The sequence below is a fragment of the Pimephales promelas genome, chromosome 19, assembly GCF_988280905.1.
Source record: "Pimephales promelas chromosome 19, fPimPro1.hap1.1, whole genome shotgun sequence".
NCBI classification, from domain to species: Eukaryota; Metazoa; Chordata; class Actinopteri; order Cypriniformes; family Leuciscidae; genus Pimephales; species Pimephales promelas.
In genome coordinates, this window is record NC_142787.1 from 7,608,304 (window position 1) to 7,631,397 (window position 23,094).

Consider the following 23,094-nt stretch of genomic DNA (forward strand, 5'->3'; position numbering starts at 1 on the left):
CATAGTTTATCATGGGTGTTTGCTTTATTGTATGAGCTGTGACAATAAACAGGGGAGACCAGGTACCATGTTTTATTGATTTCCAACCAAAAACGCACCCAGATTTATAAATATCACATGAATAAATAATTATTATTACAGGAATCAATATATTTTAAATGCAATTTATTAGCTGAACCAAATGTATTCAACGTATACAGTATAATTGCATTACTATAGGATAGAATACGGGGAAAGTAATAGCACAAATTGTTTTTGCACAATGAACTCACAGCCCAGATAGCAAACTGACATTGAATCAACGTGGAAATATGACATTGAAACAAAGTTGATCTGACATTGTTTTGCTCATCGAATTAACGTTGAACCAACGTCAGACGTGTCATTCTTTCAAAACTAATGGAAAATCAACTTGAAATCAACACGTTGTTTCAACGTTATGAAAGCAAACCAATTTTCGATTTTCATTTAGCTTTGAAGAATGCCGCGTCTGACGTTGGTTCAACGTTAATTCGATGAGCAAAATCAACGTTGTTTCAATGTCATGAGAGACGTCGTTTCCACATTGATTCAATGTCAGTTTGCTGTGTGGGAGCCTATCGTAACCTTTTGCACGCTCAAGTTCGTTATTTCCATGGTTATTTCAAATTTAGGCTACTAGGCGCGCCGCGCGCAGGGTGCAAGTTCAACGCGGTGAACGCGCTCGTTTTTTTTTTCCAAGCGCGTCCGCACCGCATCAAGATAAAAACATATTCATACCCTAATCATATAATAGTGTCACTAACGTAACGTTACATCAGATCTGGCTAATGGCACTGTTACAGTCATCTAAAAACATAACAGAACACTTACCTCAGCCGCAGGTGATCCACTGTCCTGTCTGTGCTATAGATGGGATGGCCGTATCCTTCAGCACATTATGGGTCGTGTGGCAAATTCCATTTTTTCAAAATAGTCCTCCATTGAAATGTACCGAGCAAACATAATGTCCCTTGATAATCTATTTAGGTGTGTTTGGATAAATATCCAGAGTAAGTTAGCCATTTCTTCATTTAAGCATTTTTTATGCGTTTTTAGTTGGAATTCTGTGAAACATGGTATTACCTCCCCTGTTTACTGTCGCAGCTATTTACAATAGAGCGAAAACCCATGACTCTAACTACGCTTTAACTATTTATAAATTGCTGACTCTGTTACCCAAACACTGAGCGAACTCTCCGCTCCTCACCACGGCGTGTCTCCGGTGATGCGGTTATTACTCCGTCAAAGTAGCAGTGCTTCGCCTTCAGAGAATAGTTCCCAGGTTTTATATGGTTAAAAGATGTCTGTGTCTCATTTGACTTTGTTATTTGTACATTCTGTGACTATACAAATCACAACATGTAAATAGGAAAACGTTTGCATTATTTTGCCACTCATTTGGATTAGTATGAAAGCTGCAACCATTCACATCCAGTCTTTGTGCTAAGCTAGGCTAGCGGTGGGTGCGTCAAACAGACTTATAGCACGCACGGAGATGAAAAAGGTATGTATGGACTTATCTAACTTTGGGGGGTAAGGTGAATAGGCTAAAGTCCCAAAAAGTCGGAGTGTTCCTTTAATGCACCCGATTTATATTTTCCTATCCATTTTCATAATTATCCTCTACATTACACATTCGCACCTCATGCCACCCACTGTAGCCTACTCCTGAGGCAAGTAGGCCTGCCTTATATGCTGTGTTTCGGTACATTTATGACTCAAAAGACGAGCTCCAGTTCGCACGTCGGCCCGTCTGGCGTGTTGTGCTTCATGTTTGATGTGAAAGTTTTAAAGTAGTCTTTCAGTGCCGCTTTCAGAACGCTCATATCCGTAACGGGGAACTGTCACGTAACATATTTTTTTCCCTCATAAATGAGTACACGAAAAATAAGAGAACATTATTTATATTTTATGTTCTGTGGAAACCCTTCTTCCTCCGGTGGGTAGTATTACTTTTTGTACTTTTGGCACCTAAAAGTATTTTTTTTTTGTGTGTCAAGGCTGTTACGGATGTGCATTTCCCACATATTAAATATAATAATCATTGAATGATATTTTCCTAATGTCTGGATAAACAGGGTTGTTAATATATGAAATGTATGTAATCTTTTTTATACATAAAAATGAACAAGCACCACATCTCTCCTACATATTCTGCCATTCATTTAGGAGCAGCCCACGCAGTTTCTCACTGTGCTGAAATACAGAGTGAACGGTGGCTAAAAAATAAATTAATTAATTAATTAATTAATTAATTAATAAAAAAAACACTATGAACATAGGATACGCAAACTACATCTCCGTTGGATAATGAAAACCAGTGTCGCTAAAAAAGTTTAGAAGGATGACAATTGTAAAGAAGGTAAAGATGCTTACAGTGACATTCAGGAGTCATACATTAGGCATCCGCAAGTCCAATATTATTGATGAGCAAACAAACCGTACGTGCGCTTTCGGCCCACATTGCTATAACAGTAATTCTGCATGAACACTGATGAACATATTCGTGTAAATGTTTAAATTATTGTACTGCGGGTGTTTTACTATTGGATGCTTGCCGAAGAAGCGTGTTTTGGAGAAGTTTGTGAGGATCAGTGGTGTTTATGTACACATGGGCATCAGACAATCCAAACATGACCACGACTGCTTGTTCAGACAGTGGAAATGTTCACTAATGACAGCGACCTACCTTCAGATCGCTTGTAGCTTGCAGTATTGATTCAGAGAGGGGGGCCATGGAGTAAAAAAAAAATGAGAACCACTGCGTTTAAGGGTACATAGTGAAAATTGATGCTCCCTGGTTTTCACAGTGCATTGTGGGACTTTTTAGGGAGCGATCGTTTCAGTGCCCTGGAAGGATTCTGAGATTAAGACAGCCCCTTAAAATGGCACACTCCATGATCTGCGCCCTGACTACTGAACTTGAGAGCTGATTGAGATGCACCCATTGTTAGCATGTTTGCAGGCTAGTTGCTAAGTTGTATCTAGAAAGCTCTAGGTGAGAATTTTACTAAGAATGATGTTAAAGTACTGGATTTAGGATGTCTTAAATTACTTAATATTCACTCACTCACTCGTTATATGACAGGTCTCTAGACTTCGACCATTTTTTGAGAATTTCTGGAGTTGCATTTTTGTGAGCGCATGGTGTCTGCCTACCTACACTTGCCTTAATCAATGATACGAGGCAGATTAGTTTATTCTCCTGTAGTAAGTCCAGTTGGAGTTTTTCCCTCTTTTGCACCTCACTTTTAAATGGCTAATTCAAAAGTGTGCCCAGCCGCAGGGGCATTCATAACACTGCGGAGCAAAGCGAGTATTTTCAATTAATTCCTAAGGAAGCTTCCATAGGAATGAACTGGAAATGCTCGGATTTTCAGTTTAAACAATACCAGACGCATATTCACCGCACCAGTGAATTAGCACCCAATTCGGGGTGGAAGTTGCTTGAATGGTGAATCATTATTATTAAAACAATAATAATAACAGTTAAATGACAAACTTGCTTAAAATATTAGTTCATCTTTTAAAAAAACTTTTGCTGATAATTTACTCACCCCCCATGTCTTCCAAGATGTCAATGTCTGTCTCTCTTCAGTCGAAAAGAAATTAAGGTTTTTGATGAAAACGTTCCAGGATTTTCTCCATATAATGGACTTCACTGGGCACCAAATGGTTCAAGTCCAAATGAGACCTGTTCGTGACTCTCCTGTTCCAACTTGTTCATCTAAATGAACAAATCTTTTTTCCAAGTCATTTGGTTCATTCAACAAAAGAAATGAACGAAATGATTCGAAAAAAGATTTGTTCATTTTGATAAACGAGTTCGAACAGGAGAGTCTGGAACACGCATGTTTCGCTAGATAAGATCCTTATTCATCATCTGGTATTGTTTAAAGCCCTTTGAAGCTGCACTGAAAGTCTCATTTGGACCTTGAACCATTTGGTGCTCAGTCAAGTCCATTATATTGAGAAAAATCCTGGAATGTTTACATCAAAAACCTTCTTTTTGACTCAAGAAAGAAAGACATGGATATCTTGGATGACATGGGGGTGATTAAATTATCAGCAAAAGTTTATTTAAAAGTGAACTACTCCTTTAAGTAGATACTTCAACATTTCGCTTTGAAACCAAATCTTCCACCAGTAGTCACATTTGATAGTTAAAAGATTAAAATATTTTGCCAAAATTGTCTTGTGTCACTGTCAGTCTTTTTACATTAGTGCCAAACTCGGGTATTCAAATTAAGACATGTTACTATTCATCAGCACACATTGATTAATCCCATGTTGTATCACCGTATGCTGGTGCAACCAACTGAGAAAAGTTAATCACACACTTTTTAGCTACACTATATACACGGCTCTGCCGTGTATATGGTGTAGCTAAAAAGTGATTTGATAAACAACTGACTTTATGGACTAAATGAATCTTACCCTGTAAAAGGCGTGTCAGTTTGGAGTCCCTGTACGGCACAAAGGTCCCCTTCTTGCTCTCATCACCGAGTGCACTGATCACATTCCCCAGAGACAGCAAACCACGGTTAATGCTGATTCCTGTGAGACAAATGTTATCAAGAATGTGTTTAAAGAATACTTTGCCCAAAAGATAAAAATTGTGTAATTTACTCATAAGTCATATCATTCCAATTCCAAACTGACTTTCATGGAACACAAAAGTAAACATTTTGGAGAACATCCCGACCACACTTTTACAATTTAATCTACTCTCGTGTAATGGAAATCTTAAACTCAATGCTAGTCCTGTCGTGATATTCAATATTTATCAAACAATATATGGACATGACATTTTGGTGACGTGATATATTGCCCATTATGATAACATAAAAAAATGCCCCTCATTTTTTATGCTCTTAGTGTCCATCGTTTTGTTTTGTTCAGTTCATTGCTTTGGCTATAATCACTGTCAATCGGATTCAAACGTGCATTTAAATATAATTGTCAATCCAGAAACGTTGCAATGTTTAGTTAGCAGCACAAAAAAACGTATAGGCTATTATATACCGAAAGAGAGAAAAGATAACTCCTTTCATAAATCTCATTATAATCACTTAAGCAGTCAATTGACCTTTCGCCGGCCCCTCCCACAAAATGGCCATTGTCCAATCACACATCATAGCAACCGTTACTGTGTGAGCTGTTCCGTCAAACAGTAAGCGGTGCGCCTACGGCGTTTGTAAATCGGACACATGATACCCCGAGAGATTGTCTGGAGAAGTTGTGTTTTTTCCCTTTCCAAAGACCAAAACACAACGCGAGCGGTGCCTAAGATGTATTAAACAGTGTGGACGCCCCAATCCCAGTTAAATGTGTCGAACATGGTTAACTCGTCTCGCGTGCAGCGTGCGTGAGACTGAGATTAGTCAAAGAAGCACGGAGAAAGCAGATCAAGAGGATCCACAAAGGACTTACTGTACATTTTCTAAAGGGTTGTTGTTAACATACCATGATATTCTCTGGGAAAATGAGCAGCAGTCAGCTAAGTTAGCAGTGCAGCACCGTAGACTACAGTTTAGAGGACGTTCGCAACGGGGAAAGCATGAAGCTTACATGACAACATCAGTTCATATATCAATATTGTAACGAATATAAATAACCTTAAATAACGTATGGTTCTCTGCCTCTTTCTGTCTCTTATGCATAACGTTAGTTACTTTTTAAACACGAAAATCGCATTCAGCATGAGCATGACACGCAATCGGTTGCTGTGGTAATGAACAACCTGCTTGTTAAAGCGAACGTGTACTCCTGTATCGGAGGCAAAATGAATAAATATGCAGCGCAAGTTATATATTTATAACTCCAAACAATTAGCCACTGAACCAGTTTATAAAATCATCAAGGCTGTGCTGGTTGCATTTGAGGTAACTTAGCATGGTCATGGGGTTTTTCTGATTTGCTTGAGACTGGTAAGCATTAGCCTAAATAGTAGTCATGTCTCATTCATTTCTTATTTTTATATTTGGAGTAAATCCCTCCACCGCATACCGTAACCCCTTTTGCTTCGATCTTGCTTGATATCGCGGAGGTATTGCTCCAGAAAAGGTCACTGACACGCACAGGAATACCCTTTGCCGTCATGGCAATCTGTCGCGCTGCCCGTGTTTGACCATTTGTTTGACGGAGGTAGCAACAGTAACTAAGGGGGGCGGGGCTCGGCGAAAGGCTAATTACTTAAGTAAAAAGCGAGGTAGCTCTGTACATAAAGCTGCACTCTTACAAAAACCAAAAACTCTGCAATTTTTGAGTGGATTCTGACTAATAGTCCAGGCAAAGTAGCGTTTTGACAGACTAATTGTAAAAGATTTTTTGCAGCTTAGATCATTTCTATGAGGTGTCCAGAACAACATACTAAAAGTCCTAAGAAATTCTAGTTGAGGAAATATGTTAAATTCTCATCAATCCGAGAGGTGTAAGGCCAGGCAACAATACACCCCAATGGGGCTATTTTTTTCCTTTACTCCCATCAAAACAAAACTTTACACAATGAAAGTACCCATGAAAAGTATTTTTTTTTTTTGTATTACAAGTTTCTTTTGAAATGAATCTGAATGTGCACATGAGCTCCACACTTATTGAATATGTCCTAATGACCATAGGCAGAAATACCCTTCCTATGCATGACAAATCGGCCCAATCATCCTACTGCCAATGGGTGATGCCAATGCTGCTTTTAGTCTGGCCTCTAACCTGAAAACTGCCTGGCTTGGTAGTACCTACCAGGGGTATAACCTATGCCAAATAGACGAGATGCAAAAATCACAGCCTAAAATGGCATGGATAAAGAGGAGATTGTCACACACCGTGACAAGTAACTCCTTCGTCACCTACTAAGACTGTGTTTTATGAAGTCAATGGATGCTCGGCTTCAACGGGGAAATGCACTGTGACGCTACGGGAATCTATGAGAATGAAATCGAGTCAGCCGACCTGCTATAAGCACCTGATTCTGAACGAACTCATCTTCGAGATGAACGTGTTCTAACACATTTTTAGTAAATAAAATGTTAACACATTAGTACACATTTTGACATTAATTTTTTGACATTATAGGGGAAGCTGAGCTTCCCTTGCAGTCTTACACCGTGTCCTAACTACACGTGACGGCACGAAAAAAGGTATCTTTTCCATGTTAATCAGAGTTTTTGTCCTAACGAGACACGACAGCGACACACGAAGTTTCTAATTTAGAAACGGTTCCTATTTTTGCGACGTCGCAGCTGACAAAATGAAGAAATTACACTGGTTATGAGTCCACATTATTTAATTTGAGGTAAAAATAGGTCACTGTGCCACAAGCGATAGTGGATAATTTACCTCAGATTTTGAAAGCATATAATATAGCGTTCAAAATGAATTCTATGCAAACATACAACTGTACTTCATAACAAAATTAGTCAATAAGTATATTTTGTTTATGTTTTGATTTTTAATAATGTTATTTCTTGATTTGATTATGCTATTACCCATTTCCAATGCGAGGCTGAATGGCTGTGATTTTTGATTGACGTGTGGCGTCTCACAGGCGCATCGCGTCTAGTGTGGACAGACACACTTGCTGTCGCTGGAATTTTATCGCGACGCGTGTAGTTAGGACACGGTGTTAAAGAAATCGCCACTGCTTCTTGGCCATAAGTCAATTTGGCCTAGTGTTGAGCTCATTTGCGTATTTAAAATAGATTTTTCTAAGAAACTAACTACATACATTTTTGTTTTACAAGATACTAACTTGAAAAACAAAAATGTTACTTTTCATGTATACTTTCAATGTGTGAGGTTTGATTGTGATAGGAGTAAAGGAAAAAATAAGCCCATTACTGTACATTCACACCAGGGATGAAATTAACTTTAGCCACTGTGGCTGCTGGATTTCAAAATCTACCAGCCACTCAATGTTTTTACCAGCCACTTTCTTGTTTTTAACCGACAATGTGTAACTGCATGTGAAAATTAATACTACAAGTATTCTACAATACTTAACCAGTTTATTTAATCTTAAGTCTCAATAAAATACTGACATTTTCTCTTTATCTCTTATACACACACAAACCATGAACTGATATACATTTCGTTAAATTAGTAGTGCAGATTAAACAAAAAAATGGAAAATTTATTAAACGTGTAGAATACTTTCCAAGCCATAGCATTATAAATTCAGATAGTGTGATATATAAAAAAATAAAACATAAGATCATCTTTTAAAATCGATTGAACACAGAGCAGTTTTTCATATATAAAAAATAAAACATAAAGATTATCTTTTAAAATCGATTGAACACGGAGCAGTTTTTCCTCTAAGTGAGACTATAAAACCCGTAGTGGATGAATGCGGAGTGATTACAGAACGCTAAGAGTGCAGAGAGGAATGTGCTTTGGCTCCAGTCCTGGCTTTGCGTCCGCGCCGTTAGGAGCTCAACATCTGTCTCGCATGGACATTCACTCTAGATAAGAGGATATTTTAACTAATTTGCGGTAAAACTAGTCGATCACGAGTGGCTCAACTGGTGGATAGATAAACTCATCTTTAAGGCATTTTACCGACGGCTTGACACTTTAGCGTGAGACATCGGGGGTGTGGCGTGAGAATAGCCGTGAGTCTCACGCTCAATAGAGCATCACAGTCCCGCCCACAGCCCGAGAGAGCGCTGGTGCCGGAAGTAGCTGGTTTTAAGTCTACCATGTATGGTTACGTTTTTATGGCTTATATCTCAAATGTCAATGGAGAAATTGTATTGAATTTTTACTTCCGGCACCGGCTGTGGGCGGGACTGTGATGCTCTATGCGTGAGAGTTGGCAACCCTGACACCATGCACTCGCGGCTAGCTCTACCTTTGGACGGCAAACCACCTCTCGCGCTACCACGTTTTCTTCCCTCATCGAGCCTCTACGTAAGAAGCGCGCGGGTGTTGAAGGTGTGCCTCCTCTAGGTGAAACAGTATGCTATTTTTATTTACCCGCCACGGTGGCGGGTAGGTGAAGTGAGTTTACCCGTCAAAACACAAAATCAATATTATTTGCGGTCAAATCTGTGTCACTGTGAGCAAATTAATTGCATTCCCGCTTTAAAACAAGCATTCATATTATATTTCAAATAAAAGTTGCGCTCATACGGTCCCTATAAGCAAACAACGTCATGTCATAAATGATATGAAACCAGTAGGAATCACAGCAACAGCAATTATAGCTTCTCTTCAAATTTCTCGGAACTAATGTTTAGGTAGGAAAGAAAGTTTACATTGTGTATTTCTCCGGAATCAGCCAGTGCGAAGGATGTCTATATTCCGATTGGTTGCTGGCATTTGCCGCTGCTGGCCACTGAACCGCGTCACAGCTCATTACCATAAAGTTGAGCTTCTTTCAACTTTCTGATTGACACTCAAAACGCCCAAAACGCAACGCCAATGGATTTGACGCTCCTTGCAGCTGAGAAAAGCCAGCTTCCATTGAAAATGAATGACTTCCGTCTGCTTTGGAAGTTTAAGTCGGCGGTGAACGTATGGTTAGTAGTGATGGCCGGTTCGTGAACGAATCGTTCTTTTGAACCGGTTCCAGGGCTCGAGACTAACGGCGTCCTATCGTCCTGGGGACGATAGAAAATGTGTTTAGGACGAACAGAAATATTTTCCAGGACGCCTACAGGACGAAAGACATTTTGCATGGGAGTTCACAGGGCTCGAATTTCGGCGCGGGTATTGCGCATTATTCTAATCATTCCCCACAGCAGGTCTCCTAATTATAATGCGGGATATTCCCGCAATCGTAATCCACAAAGATTATAAAATGCCAGACGCAATTTCACAAACAGCGCGAGTGTTCAGCGGTGTGTCGCGGTCAGCACGAGGCGGTCAGCGTGAGTGTTCAGCGCGTCTTCTCTTCTCTCAAAATGTTGTGGAAGGCAAGCATCAGTCACTGTTGCGAGAATACACACTCGCGTTCAGGAGTGGGACATGACGGAATATTCACTCGCACAATCGGGCAAGCAGTGCATCGTGAATGAAGTGTACCATTTGCACGTCTTTTTAAGTCTTACCAGTTTAAACATTCAGGCGATTTTAAACTAATCAGTGCTCGCGCGCTCTCTGGGATGACTATGCGGACATTCATAGAAAATCCGCCTCAAGAACAGCTGGTCAGTAACAAAAGTTATTTTTCACGGATTATATTGCATTTAACACTCAAAACTGTGTAAATTTCAGTCTTCGTGAGTACAATAGTCTAAATATAGTCGGTTTTGTCTTTAATAAGCATAAAACGCATGCCAGTATAATGAACACAGCATCCGTGCCCTAGCTCTTAAGGCGGGCATACACTGTGCGATTTTCGTCCGATTTTGAGCCGAATTCTGACTCGTGCGACTCATTTTCGTGTCGGACCGATTTTCAGCTTTGTCGTGCGTCGTTTGTCGTGCAGTGTTCGTGCAGTGTACAGGGAGAAACGAGAGGCAATTAACCTCTCACGATCGACAATCGGATGGTCGGATGAATTTCTGGCATGTCAGAAATTTTGGTCGCTCCTCGTGACTATATCGCACAGTTGAAGCAAAGCTACGAACCGATAACTCAGTGTTTTTTCCCTCACTGCACCTGCGCGAAAACAGAAGTTTAACCATTTCATCTGCAGCAAAAATAAAATTAAAATAAAAACGAGCTACAAATTACTGTTGCTTACCTCCAGTTCGTGTTGCAAAATGGATAATATTACCCACCGTCTTCAAGCCACCTGATATGCAACACCTCTTTTATTATTTTGTCAAACAATGTTTTTGAAATAAACCTGTTTTTAATTTTCATTGATGATTAATAATGGCAATGTTCGGACAAATTATAGACTGTTGATAGTTATTTTATATATAATTCATTGTAATCGACCTAAATGTTTTAGACAATTTTTAATGAGGAGTAAGATTAATATTTTATTATCCTCACAGCACGTTGTTATGTGCTGTGAAAATATTGCGTGGCAAATTAATTATAATAGCGGATTAATTTAATAGTAAAATTAGCCTATAGGCCTCCCCTAATAATGATAATATAATAATAATAATAATTAAATGCATAAATTGAAAATACTAAATCATCTTGATACTGATAGCAGATGCTTGTTTTGACAATATCTCTGGATACATACACGTAAATAGGCGCAATCCAGGGGGTTATCGCAGATATTACACGTATAGTGTGAGCAGTGAAGTCGCAGCTCGACGATCGGACCGTACAGTGTGAGCACATAAATCCTGAACTTTGGCTTTGCATCGCATGCGATTTACTCGTTCAGTGTGAGTAGGTACCTTGCTGAAATCGCACAGACATCGCACAGTGTATGCCCGCCTTTAAAGAGACAGCAACCATATATCTGTCGGTCAAATTTTGTCGTCAAAACAACAAGTTTAAGGAAGTTAAAGCGATCAGGATTGATAGCCTATGTAGGCCTATTTAATTTATTCTGGACTAAAATAATATCCAGTGTTATTTTCCATTTGATTACTTTATTCAGTTTCTGTCTATGAATATAGTGTTAGACCTTCAAAAACTTTTCTCTTTATTTGTATCTTTATCTGTATCTGTATTGCATGTTCAAACTTTAAAATCATTCATATTAACTGCTTAATAGATTTTTTTTTTCTCTGCAAGTATGTAGGTTTGGAAATTTTAGAGAAATTCTAAATTAATGCATTACAGTTGAACTAAACCCAATATAGTCATCTGAATTGTTTTAGTTAACTAACAGCTAGGGATGATAACAGCAGGTACAGAAACAACATTTTTATTTTGGGACGGTTGACATTCACTTTAGGACGGTTCAAATTGTCATTCAGGACGGTTCCAGGATGGAGTTGAAAAAAGTTAGTCTGGAGCCCTGGGTTCTTTTTAGTGAACTGGTCGAACCAGTACACTAAATCGGACTGAATCGTTCGAAACGTCTTGCGTCAGCGCTAAACCATAAATTACTAAAGTTACTCACTTTCAGACATGCCTGACAGTCCCTCCAAATCGAGATAAACCAATATCCAGAAGTACATTTTATTCCAGTAACTCAAAAAGTTCACTGAACGGAGACATTTGTTGGTGCTGAGAGAAGTGATGAGCACGAGCAGCTGATACTGCGCATGTGTGTACAACCGAACGTACAGGTACAGCGGTCGGATAAACAGTACAGAACCGAGAACGGTTTCTTTCGGACACGTAAGAACTGATGAGTTGATGAGCTGAGCATGCGTGCATTTTTTTCTGAGGGACTAAATGTACGTTTCCAAGTCTTTAGTTGAACATCAGTAAGTGTAACAAAATAAAACATTTTGGAAACATGTTTATCACATAATTACTGTATTTAAACTGTAACCTACAACTGTCAAGCAACCAACATCTCTCTCTCTCTCTCTCTCATCTTTTGGACATTCATAATGACATGTCACATTGGTTTTAATTTCTTGTCCTCGAACAGAGCCCTAATCTGTTTATTTTTCAGTTACACATTCTACATTGATTAAAAAAATAAAAATCAAATGTGTTTATTTTATACAGAAATAAATTATTTATAATTCAGCTGAGAATAAAGTTACGGTTAGTTCAAATTTTAAGAAAAAAAAAACAAAAAACAAATATATGATCTGAAATATAGCACATTCATTTTAAATTCATTCAGGTTCAATTACCAAAAATGCAATCTTAATTTAATTTAAAGCAAATAATAAATATCTAAAATATCAGGTTGTATGCATATTTTGTTAAAAAGAAGATATATATCCAGAAAGACATGGCCTTAAACTTTAAATATAGCTGCGAGCAGCGATGGCGGGCCCAAGCCGGTGGCACCGCAACCCCAGTTCCTTTAGTTACCTAAAGGCACCGGGGTGGCGGTGCTGCAGGCTTTGGCCCCTTCATGATTAAATGATAAAATGTTAAAACGGCTTGCCATACTCTATCTGTCGTTTCGACTAGTCACAATTACGTTACAAATATCTTAAATGATAATACAAACTATCCAAAATGTAATTACGACTAGTCAGAAAGACGTTGTTGATATCTACAATGTTAATTCCGGATACTCAAACTTAGCTTTTAAATGTTAAAAGGGCTTGCCATACAGAGATATAGGCTCAGAGGAGGCTCACCATATTCAAAACAAATTATCTGACTTTCTTGGTCGGACCTAATTATTGTAAATTAGAAAGTTGTCTGGTTCGAGGAGAACAATATACATACCGATTTTTGTAACTGTAGATAAAACTAATCCCCCCACTTTTGACAAAAGGTGGCGCTACTGAGCACTCACCAAGCCCGTTTCTGAAACTTTGCACATGTCTACTGGCTAAGAAATGTAACGTGTCTGTCGAGTTTTATGCAATTTCAAGCATGCTAAGAGTCTCAAAAGCATCAAACAAGAATATTAAAGTTTGGTGCGTTGCCATGGACCAAGAATCCGGACCCCATTCCAGGGGGCACTGTCTAGCTCCCTAGCACGCCCAGGTACCATCTTCAGCCCGGCCCTGATGGCCACGGGTTCTGACCTGTGTGCAAAGTTTCAAGAGTTTGAGCACGTTAAGGGCCCCAAAAGTGCCCAAATAGTCGTACGAATAATAATAATAATTAAAGCTGCAAGCAGCGATGAAAAGGGCCCTCGCACCCGTGCTATTCCCACCCGGTGGCTTTAGGAAGACAGCGCACGGTGGGCAATGTGCTTTTAATTAGGTAAATATAGGTGTAATATGTAGTATGACACTTATAAAACATGCTAAATTTGGAGCACATTGGAAATTGCATGCTTAAGTTAGAACAACTGCCTTTTGTTATTATGTGTTAGCAGTTAGCTAAGTGTTTGCTAACATTGTAGTATGATGTTAACATGTTTAACATTTGGTGGCACTCTTTTATGTTTATTAGGAGTCCATAACAGTGTTAAACATGTCCTTTCCTGTTGCCTGTAGGTGGTGCTATTGCTGTAACTAAGGGTGTACTCACACTAGGCACGGTTGCCATGAACCGGGCCCCGAGTATGATTGTCCCCCCTCCCCACTCCCCCTCTGGCCTGCACTCACATAGGGTTTCAGCATTCGTGCCGGAGCACGCTTACGTCATCATTATGGTTTCGGGATAAACAAGAAGAGCGGCGCTCTCTGAACACTATGGCGTCCATCGCTCTGTTTTATTTGTGGATAATTTTGTGTCGTTTGGTCCACGGTGGTCCACAGCCTGTTGTTAAACAGATGTGTCGCCTTAGTGGCGCGAAAATTTTCACGTAATCGTGCTGCTCGTATGAGGAGATTTGCAAGGTACCAGCTGAAGTGCAGCAAGGACTTTTGCAGCTTTGATTACAGACTACAGTTCCTAAAACCTTAACTTCACGCGTCCTGTGCCGTGCTCCAGCACGGTTAACGCGCACACTGCATGCGAACCGCACCCGAATCCAACTGAACCGTGCTCTGGCCCACCTCTTCCAAGCGGGCCAGGGCCGGCTAATCGAGCCGCGTCCGGGCACGGTTCGGAGCACTCACACTAGTCAAACGAACCGCGCTTTGGTGGTCAAACACGCTCGGGCACGGTTCAAACTGACTAGTGTGAGTACACCCTAAATATTCTCATGTAGATGTGTTCAGGAAGTTTGGGGCAGATGGGACATTGACTTTTTGTGTAACAAATTATAATTGTTTCTTTGAATTTGCATGCTTTATAATTAGCTAACTACTGCTAGCATGTTTTACAATGTTACAAGTATGTTGTTAGCATGTTTAGCACTTGCTGGCCCTTTTTTATGTTATAAGGAGTCCACAAAAGTGTTACACTTGTCACTTCCTGTTGCCAGCAGGCGGCGCTGTGACTATTACTGAATATGAGCATGCACGCGTTTAGGAGATAACTCTTATCAAATGTGTGAAGTTTGGCGCAGATGGGACATTGATTTGAGTAACAAATAATAATTGTTTCATTGGCCTTAATGATGTACATAAAATCTACAATCAGGCCATGTCACATCATTCAGCTAGTTTTGCTGGTGCTTCACTGGAAGCAGCAGTATGACAAAACATACCAGAATCAGTCATATAGCTACAGATCTAACGTTATGGGGAAAACTCATGGTAACAACAGCTATCTTGAATAACATTGTCACAGCTTATTATTATTCGGCTAAAGTTAGTCCTGAACGTAGGCTAATGTTAGTGCTAATAGTGCTACAATGTTATGGCTACACAAAGTAGACGCATAACAAACGCAACTCAGGCCATCCTTAAAAATATTCTTGTTTGCCGTAACCCGACCGGCCCTGTCAACTTAGGGCCGACCCATTTTTTTTTTTTCCCTTTTAGTCTGACCGACTTGCCGGTTTTAACTTGCGTTCAGACCAACCAATTTTTTTTTTTACTCTACAAACGAATTAAATAAATAAATTCAATAAAATAAAATAATATTAATTATATAGTATAGTTAGTATTGTGAAAGTTGCTTATGTCTACATACAAACGTAGGCTACGTTCTTTCTTTTAAATGAAAACCCGTGGCGTCATAGTCATCTGATTATGTTTACACCATTGGTTTACACGTGTCACACTATGGGCTATGTGCACAACCGTAGTTTCGAACTTCCGCTTTTGTCAGAAGTCGGCGTATCAGTTTCCGGTCTACGACTGGTCATCCGCATCCACTAATAAACAAACAAGATGAGTGCTGCTGTTGTACGAAAAAAAGAGTTCTTAAACACATCTAAGTTTCTAAGAACTGTAGTGGATAACGTTTCACACCCGTTTGCAGTGCGTGTTGCGGTTCAGGAGCGTGCTGTTAGTGCGTTCACATATTATGATGCGTTTGCACAGTGAATAACTGATCCGCGGCTGTACAACAAACACATACTTAATATTTTTATTATTTTTTGCGCGTCGATCAAAATGTCTATTTTGTTGCAGCCACTGCGCACGAAGGTTGGTGTTTATCAGAAAGCAGTAGAAGCTCAAATGGCTGTTAGCGAATTGAAGCCAAGCAAAGTGCCGCACAGCAGTCTCCTACGCACCATGTAAACAGGTTAGGGCTTTCACTTTTCACTGATGTGGTACATATAACAGCAGCACAGCGATCGTTTCCACACTGAGTCTATTTCTGCTGTGCTGCAAACGCTGGTGGTCAAAATGATAAAGATTGACCTGAAAATGTAGTAATTTTACCATAAATGCGTTTAATTAAATAAAATGTAGTAATCTCACCATAAATGCACATTTAATCAAGGAAAACTACAATTTACTTCAACCAGGCGACAGAATGAACTCGTCTCGATCGTGGAGGTGGAAAAATAAGTTTTGTGACATGCAAGATCTGTTTTAAAATTAAGATGCAAAAGAAAACGCAAGTCGGCTGCTTGTCAATTTCAAGTTTTAATTTAAAGGAACACTCCGACTTTTTGGGACTTTAGCCTATTCACCTTACCCCCCAGAGTTAGATAAGTCCATACATACCTTTTTCATCTCCGTGCGTGTAGGGATGGGACGATAACCGGTTTCACGATAAACCGTGATAATGTACTGACGGTTAGTATTATCGTTTAAAATTTAATTATCATTAAAACAGTGTTTGATTATCGCGATTTTAATAACTCACTGAATCCTGTCGGCCAGTCTGACGCAGGCGCGCAGCACGCAATATTTTTTTAAATTACTATTCGAGAAGGAATGGTGGAAGGCAGTGACCATGCTCAGGAGATTTTTCAGCCTTTTAAAACGACCAAATCTGAGGTGTGGTCATATTTTGGGTTCTACAAAAGTCCTGAGGGAAACTTGATCGAGGATGGTCACCCCGTCTGCCGAACAAAAAGTCACTGCAATAGAAACACTTCAAATCTGCCGAGTCATCTTGTGTGATCATCACCCGAACGCAAGGCAAGTTAACTTTGACCTTAATACCAAAACTACGTCTGGGAAACAATTGGGCACGAAATGTTGTTTTGAGTTTTATGTCACTCACTTGAAATAGACGTGAAGCTTCCGCGAAGAAAAGTTCGTAGCAAGTGGATTTGAGCTAAAGACTAACGAACAACTTCAAACAAGACTATTATTAAGAGTGATATTTTAAGGGATAGTAAAGTATAGATACATCATGTATTAAACTGATTTTATTTTTACCACTTAATTACGGGGACATATTGAATTGATAATGAGATTAGCTAATGTTTTAAATCTTACCTATTTATGAATTCATTTTGTAAAACAATCGTCCAGACAAGATATATTACACCAATATTATCAAACTCTGTAAGCAATAAATCAACTCTGATTTCATTTTTGCAATACAATCAAAAACCGGAGACGCAAGACGGCAAGTTGTATTTAAATGAAACAAGAGCGCGCGTCCGTTGTGATATGGATGTGCGCTGTGTAATAATGTGTTGCTATTGACGACGGGCATTATAAAGAAGCAAATGCCATAGAATAGAATCTTGCTTAAAAAAACTGCATAGAGAGGCTTGTTTTATTTGTTGTTTGTTGATTTTCAATTATAAAACTTGTTGAAATGTTTTCAGTGTGAGCATCAGTTCTTTTTGAGCACTTTCATAAATTTAACAAAACCGTGATAATATTGATAATCACGATTATTTTGGACATTATAATCGTGATATTAAGTTTTCATACCGTCCCATCCCTACGTGTGTGCTATAAGTCTGTTTGACGCACCCACCGCTAGCCTAGCTTAGCTCAAAGACTGGATGTGAATGGTTGCAGCTTTCATACTAATCCAAATGAGTGACAAAATACGTTTTCCAATTACATGTTGTGGTTTGTATAGTCACAGAGTGTGCAAATATCAAGGCCATATGAGACACAGACATCTTTTAAAGTCCCCGTGAACCGGAAGTTGCAAACGATTTTTCTCCAGTGCTGTGATGTATTTCCAAGTGAAACGGAATATTGAACAGAGGGCAGGGTTTTACTCTAGCGCTCCTCCTCTCCATCTCTCGCTCATAGCAAATTAACGGTTTGAGGGGAGTGGTTAAGCGTTTCCCCACCCAAGTTGTGAAACCTACGTCATCAGAAAAAGAAACCGTTCCAGACCGGAAGTAACTTTTCAGATTTTGATTAAAGATTACCAAGGTAAAACATTTTTTAAATATATTTTTACTTGCACGGATTAATTGTTCACCACAAGACTAGTAATATGCGCTAACAAAGTAAATAGGTTCAATTTTGATTTCACGGGGACTTTAACCGTATAAATACTATATTTTCTGAAGGCGAAGCACTGCTACTTGGCAGTGATAACCATCACCTGAGACGCACCGTGACGAGGAGCAGAGAGTTCGCTCAGTGTTGGAGTAAAGAGTCAGCAATTACTAACGTTAGATAGAAAAGCATAGTTTATCATGGGTGTTTGCTTTATGAGCTGTGACAATAAACAGGGGAGACCAGGTAATACAGTACCATGTTTCATTGATTTCCAACCAAAAACGCACCCAGATTTATAAATATCACATGAATAAATAATTATTATTACAGGAATCAATATATTTTATATGCAATTTATTAGCTGAACCAAATGTATTCAACAGTATATAATATACTGTAAAATTGCATTACTATAGGATAAAATAAGGGGAAAGTAATAGCACAAATTGTTTTTGCACAATGAACTCACAGCCTATCGTACCCTTTTGCACGCTCAAGTTCGTTATTTCCATGGTTATTTCAAATTTAGGCTACTAGCGCGCCGCGCGCAGGGTGCAAGTTCAACGCGGTGAACACGCTCGTTTTTTTTCAAGCGCGTCTGTGCCGCGTCAAGATAAAAACATATTCATACCCTAATCATATAATAGTGTCACTAACGTTACATTAGATCTGGCTAATGGCACTGTTACAGTAGGTCATCTAAAAACATAACACTTACCTCAGTGTTATGTTTTACCTCAGGTGATCCACTTGTCAGGTGATCCACTTTTACCTGTTTTACCTCAGGTTACCTCAGGTGATCCACTTGTCCTGTCTGTGCTATCGATGGGATGGCCGTATCCTTCAGCACATTATGTTCCGTGTGGCAAATTCCATTTTTTCAAAATAGTCGTCCATTGAAATGTACCGAGCAAACATAATGTCTCTTGATAATCTATTTAGGTGTGTTTGGATCAATATCCAGAGTAAGTTAGCCATTTCTTCATCCAGTCACCGTTTTTAGTTGGAATTCTGTGAAACATGGTACTACCTCCCCTGTTTATTGTCGCAGCTATTTACAATAGAGCGAAAACCCATGACTCTAAACTACGCTTTTACTATTTATAAATTGCTGACTCTGTTACCCAAACACTGAGCGAACTCTCCGCTCCTCACCACGGCGTGTCTCAGGTGATGCGGTTATCACTCCGTCAAAGTAGCAGTGCTTCACCTTCAGAGAATAGTTCCCAGGTTTTATACGGTTAAAAGATGCCTGTGTCTCATTTGACTTTGTTATTTGTACATTCTGTGACTATACAAATCACAACATGTAAATAGGAAAACGTTTGCGTTATTTTGCCACTCATTTGGATTAGTATGAAAGCTGCAACCATTCACACCCAGTCTTTGTGCTAAGCTAGGCTAGTGGTGGGTGCGTCAAACAGACTTATAGCACGCACGGAGATGAAAAAGGTATGTATGGACTTATCTAACTCTGGGGGGTAAGGTGAATAGGCTAAAGTCCCAAAAAGTCGGAGTGTTCCTTTAAATTATTTGCGATTTTAATATAGGAAATATTTGACCACTTGCTTGAGCAACTTGTAATGCATGGAGTAATAGCCCTAACTTACATTGTTTAGATTGTGTTTAAATGTGCATACAAAGAATCGCAATGCTGACAACTTTTTGTTTTTAAAAATAAGTTGCAGCATAACTTCTGGACTTTAAATAAAAATATTAAGTATGTGTTTGTTGTACAGCCGCGGATCAGTTATTCACTGTGCAAACGCATCATAATATGTGAACGCACTAACAGCAGCACGCTCCTGCACCGCAACACACACTGCAAACGGGTGTGAAACGGACGTTAGATCCACTACAGTTCTTAGGAACTAAGATGTGTTTAAGAACTCTTTTTTTCGTACAACAGCAGCACTCATCTTGTTTGTTTATTAGTGGATGCGGATGACCAGTCGTAGACCAGAAACTGATACGCCGACTTCTGACAAAAGCGGAAGTTCGAAACTACAGTTGTGCACATAGCCTATATGTCTTGTATGTTCGCTTTGTATTTGCGCTTGGGTAAACCCAGTATTAAACGGGCCCCAGGGCTGAATTTTATTATCATCATATGATAATAATATTAAACAATTTGTCTGTGATGCAATTTTGCTATTCGCAGTCCAGAAGAGAGAGAGCGATCTCTCACTCAAATGACAGCCCTGCTTAATGAGTGACAATGAGAAAAGAACTAAACATTCAAACGTGGTTGCACTTTAGATGTGGGATATTAGTCTAATTGTATTTTAGATTTCCGCTTTAAAAGATTTAAAAAGAAGATATTTGAGATGAAACCATTACAGGTAGGGCTGTTCGATTCCGGATTTTTTGGAATCGATTCCGATTCCTGGTTCTGTAATCAAAAAGAATCGATTCCAGAATCGATTCCTCAGTTGTTGTTTTTTTATATACCAACCGTGTTTTACCGTTCACACAGCGACAAACTTTCTACATCGGGCGTGACAAAGCGACCGTTGCAAATCCAGTTGTCCTTCTTCCTATTAATTAGACTATTGCGAGTGCTGCATGGTCATAAATACAACAAGGCATTTACTTCCATGCATGAAAATGAGTCTGGGGTCAAATAGTTTAAGGATATTACTAGGGGGTCCGGTGGCATGCTCCCCCGTAAGAACATTTTAAATATTCCATATTTTAAAGCATCAATCTGATGCTATAATCTGAAGTTATATCGGTTTTAGGCCCTCTGCTATTCTCAATATATATGCTGCCACTTGGTAATATTATAAGAAAACATGGAATTATTTTTCCACTGTTACGCTGACGACACTCAATTATATATTTCATCACGACCAGATGAAAACATTAACTCACTTAAAATGAAGTGTCTCAAAGATATAAAATGCTGGATGACGCGTAATTTCCTGCTATTAAATTCAGATAAAATGGAGGTATTACTTATTGGTCCAAAAAACTACTCACAAAACCTCTTACAATACAACCTTTAATATAGACGGATGTCCTGTTACTTTATCCACTACAGTAAAAGACCTGGGTGTTATACTAGACCGCAACTTGTCTTTCGAAAATCATATTTCATGTTACAAGAACAGCCTTTTTCCACCTTAGAAACATTGCTAAGCTATGTAACATGCTATCTATTTCTGATGCAGAAAAATTAGTTCACGCATTCATGACCTCGAGACTAGATTACGCTTTATTAGCCGGTTGTCCTGCATCCTCAATAAACAAGCTACAGTTAGTACAAAATGCAGCTGCTAGAGTTCTTACTAGGTCAAGAAAATATGATCATAACACCGATTTTATCATCTCTACACTGGTTACCTATTAAGTTCCGTATCAACTACAAAATACTACTAACCTATAAAGCCCTAAATGGTTTAGCTCCTATGTACTTAACGGACCTTCTTTCGCCCTACAAGCCACCGCGTTCCTTAAGATCACTAAATTCAAGGCTTCTGGTCATTCCTAGGATATCGAAGTCCACTAAAGAAGGGAGGGCGTTCTCGCATTTAGCTCCAAAACTCTGTAATTAGCCTTCCCGATTCGGTCCGAGGCTCTGACTTGCTGACACAGTTTAAAACTAGATTAAAGATGCATCTCTTTAGTCAAGCATTCACATAATGCTCACCTTTTAGTCCTCTGTTATGCCATACGGAACCGTTTGCCACTGAAACGCAGTTCCGCGACAGTGGGGCTCGAAAGCCTTAGTCAAACGGGTCGGCGCGTATGGTTGGGTTGCAGAGAGTTCAGGTTACGGAGAGTTTGTGAGATAGTGGTTTTCTAACACCGACTCCCGTATAATGGAAATCATTATGAACATCAGCTATGCTAATTATTTCCCATCTGCCTTTCTGCTGTTATCTCGGGACGCTTGTCCCGAGAAAAATGGCGTTCGTCAGGTCCAGTTTTGTATCCAGCCTCCCACGGGGATTCGGATGCCCCAACGCCTGTGATGAGAAGACCAACGCCTGTGAAGAGACGACTCAACGCCTGCGATATGTTATGGCGCCGTTTTATACATAAACAATATTTATATTTAATATTTATATATAAACAATATAAATGTAAGGCAGAGGAGAACTGGCCCCCGACTGGGGTTTTTTCTCCATCCAATCTGATGGAGTTTTTGGTTCCTTGCCACTGTCGCCTTGCTTTTGGCTTGCTTTTGGCTTGCTTTTGGCTTGCTTTTGGCTTGCTTAGTTGGGGTTATTTAATATTTAACAATATTATTGATCTGTGTTGCACTACTTTCATGTTATCACTGTGAAGCTGCTTTGATACAATCTGTATTGTGAAAAGCGCTATATAAATAAATGTGACTTGACTTGACTTATATAAATGAATCCATTTGCATTTTAAAGTTATTTATAATAAATGAAGTAAAGTTTACCGTTTAGTGCACTGATGTCGGACTCATTTTGGATAATAAAGTTTGTTAAAGGTGCTGTATGTAAGAATAACTGCATTCCAAAATCAAAATATCAGACACCGTTGTTTCCCCCTCCTCATATCTCCTCCTCATACTGGACGCTCACGCGGGTTGCCAGTTTGAGGACGCAACAGGAGCAAACGCAATTTACGACCAAGTAAATGACTTATCCGCCTTTTAATCTGTTCTCGTTTATAAAGATTTTTAGATGGATAACAAGACATTTTAGCTTGTGTAGAATCAGCAATCTATGACCAGTATGTTTGCTCATTTCCATGGCTGCCATATGCTGTGTTTCCTGCCAGCTGGCATCCCGGGGTGTCGAAATACTATTGGGTGACCTGGCAGTGGGCGAGATCACACAGACTAAAACAAAACCCAACTGACAACACAAAACGTGTAAAATAACTGGCTGTTGAAGTGTTTTAGAAACGACTATGTGAACTTAGGATATTTCCT

At 39.3% G+C, this 23,094-nt stretch overlaps 1 protein-coding gene across 1 annotated transcript in view; it reads right to left on the minus strand.

Moving 5' to 3' along the window:
- kif4 (kinesin family member 4) overlaps positions 1 to 23,094 on the minus strand; it is a 148,334-nt gene that overhangs the window by 94,690 nt on the left and 30,550 nt on the right. The window contains exon 8 of the mRNA XM_039650266.2: positions 4,459 to 4,578. Within this exon, the coding sequence (XP_039506200.1) occupies positions 4,459 to 4,578 (120 nt within the window). The remainder of the gene's footprint in view (positions 1 to 4,458; positions 4,579 to 23,094) is intronic.